The sequence below is a fragment of the Lolium rigidum genome, chromosome 2 (genome assembly GCF_022539505.1).
Source record: "Lolium rigidum isolate FL_2022 chromosome 2, APGP_CSIRO_Lrig_0.1, whole genome shotgun sequence".
NCBI classification, from domain to species: Eukaryota; Viridiplantae; Streptophyta; class Magnoliopsida; order Poales; family Poaceae; genus Lolium; species Lolium rigidum.
In genome coordinates, this window is record NC_061509.1 from 227,694,108 (window position 1) to 227,702,000 (window position 7,893).

General features: G+C 49.8%; 1 protein-coding gene across 1 annotated transcript; it reads right to left on the reverse strand.

Annotated features, from left to right (window-relative positions):
* Positions 1 to 2,763: 2,763 nt before the first annotated feature.
* Positions 2,764 to 4,469, reverse strand: LOC124688264 (3-ketoacyl-CoA synthase 5-like). Its single transcript, XM_047221965.1, has one exon. It carries the CDS (start codon positions 4,411 to 4,413, stop codon positions 2,959 to 2,961), a length of 1,455 nt encoding a protein of 484 aa, XP_047077921.1. The 5' UTR covers positions 4,414 to 4,469; the 3' UTR covers positions 2,764 to 2,958.
* Between the last annotated feature and the right edge of the window lie 3,424 nt (positions 4,470 to 7,893).

Consider the following 7,893-nt stretch of genomic DNA (forward strand, 5'->3'; position numbering starts at 1 on the left):
CAAACGTTAGCGGCGGCCGGCCGATACATCGCGATCCCCACCAGATCTGCTTTCGCCCCAAGAAGCTTGCTCTGAACCTCAGCTATGTTGGTCTCGTCGCGTTGGGCGGTGCAAAACGACTCAACTAGAGCCCGCTGCTTGTCTCTCACATCGGGGCGTCACTATCGTCATCCTCCCAAGCCTAAGTCGCGCGACCAATGCACCACGAACCAGCTAGCTATGCTCGCATCGAACGCGCCCCAGCCAGTGTCGACTGTGGGTGAGCTAGGTTTTCCTCGGCCACCGCCCGAAGTGTGGACGACTCGGCAATCATCCGAGCCATTGTCGTAAACTTCACTTGGAATGCCTCCTTCTCCGCCCTGCCCATGCTCCACCTCCGCATGTGCCTCAGCCAAGGCCTCCAGTGCCTACGCCTCCTCCCCCATCCCCTTGACATACGGCTCGTATGGATGTACCGCTCCTCGCGGGCCTCGTCGACGGTGTATTATACGTGGTGGTTTCCTCTGCCTCGAAGAGCTGCCGAATGGTGACCGTGGCCGCATCAAAGTTGTTCGAGAAGCACACCATCTGGCTGATCCTAGCACATGTAGTGTTGTGTTCAGCATGGTTTCTATGCTCTGTTAGGGTTTGCCCTTCCTCCCGGCGGCAGCCCTCTTATAGGTATGGCTAGGACGAGAAAAATATATGCGTCAGCCAACTAAGTTGGCCGATGACCCAAACAAAAAAGGGGAGACGTGGCTAACTTTGTGTCCGAGCTTCAACCAAACAAATCGAAACAGACACTTTCGATGTTTAAAATGCGTCGGGCCATTGAGGCTTTATTAATTTAAAGTCGGGCTCTACTCGAGCCTTCAAAAATGGATTGTGCGGGTAGAGACACGGGCTTAGATGTTCGTGTGAAGGGACGAATGGAGGAAGATGGGGTAGACCGAGAGAGCACCTTTCCTTTCTAGTTAGTTAGTTTGAATTAAGGCAAACACGTTATGGAACACCCTGGAAAGAGAAACAGAGGAATTGGGGGGGGGGGGGTGTGGATAACTTTGTGTCGGAGGTTGAACCAAACAAATCAAAACAGACACTTTCAATGTTTGAAATGCGTCGAGTCGTTAAGGCTTTATTAATTTTAAAGTCGGGCTCTACTCAAGCCTTCTGTCTAAAATGTGTTGGGCGGGTAGAGACACTAGCTTAGCCGGTCGTGTGGAGGGACGAATTGAAGAAGAGGGGTGTAGATCGAGCGAGCACCTTCTCTTTCTAGTTTTTTTTTGAACTCGGGGAGGGGTCTAGAAGACCCCAGATTTTCTTTCATTAAAGTGGTAGGTACAAAGTTTTACAGAAAGCCCCTTATACAACAGTCGCTCTAAGAACCTTGTATTTGAAGAAGGGGGCTTGCACTTTACAGAAAACACCCTACAAATAACTAGATCAAAGCAATCGAGGACCTGGGTGTCTCTACCACCAGATGCCGGCATCCTCCAGGCGTCGCCGCCGAGGAACTAGACCCAGTTTGTGGGCTCCCTGCGGCCGTCGTCAAGCCACCGGGGACGAGACCACTTGGTGGCAAGGCGTCGTCGAGCTTCCGCAGCAAAAGAGAAGGATGCCTCCTCATTGGAGGTTGCAGTGTTGCCGCCATGTCGGCCAGAGATAGCTGAGGCAGAGCTGCCTCGAGCTTGGATGAGCACATGCTTGAGAGGATCTCCCCGAACTCCTCCAATCCCGCAGGAATCCACCGGTAGCTTCCAACTTCCTTCCGCACTACCAAGAGCAGACAGAGAGAGAAGTAGCAACAACAGATCATCGCCAGAATGAAGAAGAAGCCGCTTATTGAGAGAAGACGGACCGTCAAGGTAAAGTCCGTCCAACCACCACCACGGTGGCATGGAGGAACGCCATCCCAGTCGCCACCTGACGCTGCGGAAGAGCATCAGATTGAACAGCTGTACGGAGAGAAAAGAGGGGCCTTATTGGACAAAACGTCTGGCGCCCATCCCCGCCTCCGCCACACCTCCTGCCACCGGAGACGAACGGCGGTGAAGAGGAAAACCAGGAACATCCAAATGTGGCCCGCAGGACCTGGATTCCACCTTCGGGCATCACACCACGGCACGGCAAGAAGCCGGCAAGATCTACAACTAAAGCCTAGACTACGACCGGCACCTCTCCTCCACCATCTCCGGACGGCATCGGTGCCGCAAGGGCTTCAGGTTGGCCCGGGGCGGGGTGGTCGACTCTCAAGGGGGCAGGAGGGAGAGTCTTCGACAGAGGAGAGGAAAGGTCCGTTCCCAGTTTTACACAAGGTCTCTTTCTAGTTAGTTAGTTTGAATTAAGGCAAGAACGTTATGGAACACCCCGGAAAGAGAAACGGAGGGACTTGTGTACACGACACTGATGATCACACGAAACGAGCGTAGGTAGACGAGTGTAAACCGATGGCGACAGGCGATTTAAAGCACGCAGACAACTTCGTACTGCAGCAACCGGCGGCAACGGCGCACAAACCACGAGCGTGGCAGACGGATCACTGTGGCGAGCTGGCGACGATTAACTAGACCCAGTCAGGGACCTGAAGCCCACCCACGAGCTACCCTCTGACCGCCCTCACGTCGTCTCCGATCAGATCCCATCGCCGCTCCGTCGTGGTGTGATGTGGTAACACAGTACTGTAGTAGCTCGTAGGGGTCGGGTGGGGAAGAAGGTCGAGAGGAAAGAAGGTAGAAATGTCCATTGATGCAACGTGCGTAGACAGAGGTGAACTGGATGGATGCATGCAGCAATGAATAGTTGTTGTTGTTACGTAGGTACGAGTACAGAGCCACAGATCGATCGGTGGAGTAGCTAGCTAGTGTCTACCGGCTAGTGTGTACGTGTGGCGTCTTTTTTTTTTCTTGTGTACGTACGGGTGAACCGAACGTGTGTGTAGGAATGTGCACGAGAAGAGAGCAAGAGCCCGGTTGGTTTGGCTTAATGCTTGAGCACGTCCGGGATCTCCACGGGGTACCGGTGTGCGCAGGTGGCCCAGGGCCCGCCGGCGCCGCCGTTGGCCGGCGGCGGGCGGATGCACTCCCACGCGGCGCTGTTGCACTTGAACCCGGATCCGAAGCCGATCATCCACACGCGGTCGCCCCGGCGCATCCGGCCCTTGGCCTCCACGTAGGCGAGCTCGTACCAGAGCGAGCTGCTGGAGGTGTTGCCGAACCGGTGCAGCGTCATCCGGGACGCCTCCACCTGCTCGTCCGACAGAGTCAGGCTGCGCTGCAGCTCGTCGATCACCGCCCGCCCGCCCGCGTGGATGCAGAAGTGCTCGAACGCCGTGCGGAAGTCCGGGATGTACGGCTTCACCCCTCTGTTCACCACCCTGCGCGCGATGAAGGACGCCGCGAACAGCAGCTGCTCCGACGCCGGGAGCACCAGCGGCCCCATGGCCGTGATGTTCGCCTTCAGCGCGTCCCCCGCCACGCTCATCAGGTCCTTGGACAGGTTGATCCCCACGTTGCCGCGGTCGTCCTCCTCCTGGTACACGCACCGGTACGCGCCGTCCTTGCCCCCCGTCAGCGTCCGCACCACCCGCGCCAGCCGGAACCGCGCGTTGGCGCCGCTCGTGGAGAGCAGCACCGCCGCGCCACCCATGCGGAACAGGCAGTTGGGCAGCAGCATGGCGCGCTCCTTCCCCATGTAGTAGTTCGGGGTGATGGTCTCCGTCGACACCACCAGCGCCTTGGACCCCTTGGGCGCCACCTGGAGCAGGTTCCTCGCCAGGCCCACGGAGATGAGCCCCGCGCTGCACCCCATCCCGGCGAGGTGCACGTTGCGCACGTCCGTGCGCAGCCCGTACCGGTTCACCACCATGTCGGCGAAGCTCGGCGTCGGGGCGAAGAGGCTGCAGTTCACCACCAGGATGTCGATCTCCTGCGGGGACACGCCCGTCTTGGCCAGCAGGTCGTCGATGGCGGAGAAAATGATGAGCTCCGCCTCGGCGCGGGAGGACTCCAGGTCGCGGGACGGCGGGATGTAGTGCTGCGCGGAGGGGAGGCACGTCTCCTCCCCCAGCCCCGACCGCTCCAGCAGCCGCGTCATGAACCGGACGCTGCGCTCGTCGAAGCCCGGCCACACGCGGGCGTGCTCCTGGAACGCCGCGAACGGGACGCGGCAGTTGGGCGGCGGGCGGAAGCACGCGTAGTCCACCATGTACACCGTGCGTGGTCGGAGCTTGAGGTAGACGATGCTCGCGGCGGCCGGGACGAACGTGGCCAGGAACATGTGCACGGGCCTGAGCGCGCGCACCCGGGCCAGCAGCTCATCGGGCCCTAGCTCCGCCGCCTTGAGCAGCGCCGCGGCGGCGAGCGGCACCGCCACGACGGCGAGGAGGTTGCTCACTAGGAGCTGGAACAGGCGCTTGAGCTGGCCCGACGAGCTCATGCTAACGGAGCTGGTCCTGTGTCGCGTGCGTTTGCGTCCGTATTGAAATCGTAGCTTGTGGCCTTGTGGATGTGTGTCGCCTTGCCTCGGTGGGGAGCGAAATTTAAAGAAGCCAAGGACCAGGCACCGGACCCACCGGTACACCCCGACCCGACCCTGTCGCGTAGAGATCACACTACTCACTCCACACGTACTCAAGATGATGACTCGATCAGTCAACTGTATTAGTTGGCGGCTTCTCCACTTAAATTAACGAAGTAATGACTCATTCCAAATTACTCCCTCCTTTCACAATTATCTCACCTTCTAAGTTTGGTTAAATTTAAAATTTAATAAATTTTGATTAAACTATGAAAAATGCCCGTGCGTTGCACCAGGAGAGAAAAATATTTGTCACAGAAATGCACATCCGTTCACTCCTACATCGCCGTCCCTTCAGACTCGTGTAAGTCAATGGGGTTAGGAGACTTTTGGATGTAGTCGGCACAATCCAAATTCTGTCCGAAATCAATCTACACTTTAAGTATTAAAAAAACGGTTAAAATAAGCAATCCAAAACCAACCCCTACAATTTCCTTAAAAAATGATACTTTCTCTGGTTCAAAATAAGCGCCTAAAAATAAATATATCTAGATATGTTTCACTATGTACATCCATCTATTTTTAGGCAATTATTTTAACCTGGAGGGAGTACACACACTTCTTTGTTGCTCAAGGAAAATTATCAGGCCGTCATCTCTAGTCGTTGTATGCGCAATAGGGGCGCTATAGCGCGGTAAACCCATTTTCATTTTTCTTCATTTCAACATTTTTTATACATAATTTGAGTATTTATTTATTAAAATAGTTAACTGTGTCATTATTTAGAATCAAGGAGGTTTAGCTCCAACGGATTTCAGGAAACAGAGCTTCATGTTAACCGCAAAGATAAGGTTAACAATCTCTTTTAGAAATGATAAATTTGTTGCGAAATGGTACACTAATTGGATGCATGAAATCATGAAATTCTCTCCAAATCATTAACATGCTTGTACGAGAACATATCTAGTGATACCACACCTTATTTGATACCATGATACCATTCTTTAAAATTTGAATTCTAAGTGTCAAAAAATTCGGAAACAAAATTTTACATGTTCACAAGATGTGTGTTTGCATGTCCTGTAATTTGTATAACCAAATTCGAAACACCCTTAGAGAAACAAAAAAGAGAAATCCAACATGAATAGTGTCACATAAAGACAAAAGCACAAAATGACACTATTCACATAGTATTTGTCTTTTTTGTTTTTGTTTGTGTATTTTGAATTTGGGTCTGAAAATTCTGTAGAATGTAAACACACATCTTTTGAACAACCACAATTTTTTTTTTCAAATTTTTTGACACTTACAATTCAAAATTTGAAGAGTGGTATCATGGTATCATTTAAGGTGTGGTATCACTAGATATTTTCCCTGTACGAGTACAACTCAATGATACCCCGGGTGGACAGCCACAAATACCACCAAAATGCAGACAGGAAGGCCTCACACAGCTCTGTCCCCGTGTTCGTCACCGATTGGAAAGTCATCGTCAACATCGAAGCATGTTTATGTCTACAATTGTGCATTCGCCTGTTCAATAAGCTACATCTTTGCTAACGTTCATATCTAGCTACCTAAAAACATAAACGAATTCATTTAAGCTCAAAATTGGATGGAAGTACGTCTATTTAGAAAGGAGAATGTACAAACTTATGGTTTCTTTATTACTGAAAATAATAGACATCTCCAGACAAGTCAAACTTACCAGGTTAAAGGAACTTCAAAATAACTTGGCATATAGGTAGATCGATACCAATAAACAATAGATTCAGATGAGTATCATCTATATCTATATGATAAACAAAACTCCCCTCAACACAAGATTGCTTGTTCGCGGTTGGGTCATCTTAATTCTTAGAGTATCTTCTTTTTTTACTGCCTCAATGCACCTCTGATTGTTCAGAGTTCACATGCATATCTTTAGCATGCAATTTCATATGCAGTAAACCAATGCAAAATTCAATGTAAAATTTGCTAACCTTCAGAGAGATCAAACCGACAAGTACTGAATGATATGTCATATGTGGATAAGTGCCCCGCTTACCACACTCCAGTTGATCACTCCAACAAAATATAAACTGAGTACGCTTGAACCACCTAAGCAATAAGCTCTTGCTAGCAAGAAAAATCACCACCAAATATAAAACGCTGATCTAGTGACCTTCAATCCTGAGAGAAACTTCAATTCAATTACTCCAGCATAGTCACCAAGTAATCATCAACAGTACACAAACTTGGGAAGTTGAATCTGACAGAGGATTTGCATCTTAAGCTGCCGGTGCCAGACCTATGAGTAGTATTGGATGCCCACACACATAGATAACAGCTTGGTGCGGAACGACTTCAGTAGCTTCTTCCAAAAATTTCCCGAGATTATCTCTGCCTACTTATGTATTACGATTGCCAAAGCTTCCTTGAGTTGTCGTATATACAGTTAGATGACGACCCGTTTCCTCCGCTGCCGATGGAGATATATTTTCTCCAGAATACTTCCACTAGTAGATAACAGGCCTTTTGTTCCGGGTGGTAAGGGCCTTTTGTCGCGGGCGGCCAGCCGCGACAACGGAGGCGCGACAAAAGGGTCCACCTTTTGTCGCGGGTCGCTTACGACCCGCGACATAAGGTCCACCACGTGGCAGCTGCGGGATGCGCACGGCACAGGCCCTTTTGTCGCGGGCGGTGTTACCACCCGCGACAAAAGGCCCTATACGTGGCGCGCGCACAACGCTCGCTCGCTTTAGGGTTTGAGGGGTGCAGCACCCCTCCCCCCCCCCGCCACCGACCGCCTCGTTATTTCATTTTTTTCGTTCGAAAATAAAAGTTGCATATATTTGTACGCTACTAAAAGTTGTACACGTTCATTCTATATATATATATATATATATATATATATATATATATATATATATATATATATATATATATATATATATATATATATATAGAACATATTCATGCTACACCCGGGTGTAGTTACTCCCACGTGTGTTTCACACAATCTAGGTAGTATCTATCATACCGAAGAGTATATACATGTAGTATGAAGTATATAAGAATATTTTGGTAGTATATATACTACTTTGTAGGTAGTATGTACACTTTTTTACGTACACTATTTCTTTATGTATAAATATGCATGTATTTTGTATATATAGTGCAAACTATGGGTGTATTTAAACTTTTTTCACCAAAGTTGGTATGGAGTATCTTAGATATAGTGTACGAACATACTCAAACCAATAAAGTATGTTATATACTTCCGTATGGTAGTATATGAGACGTGGGTGTAGTTACACCCAGGAGTAGGAAGTATTTATCCTATATATATATATATATATATATATATATATATATAGGACATATTCATACTACACCCGGGTGTAGTTACACCCACGC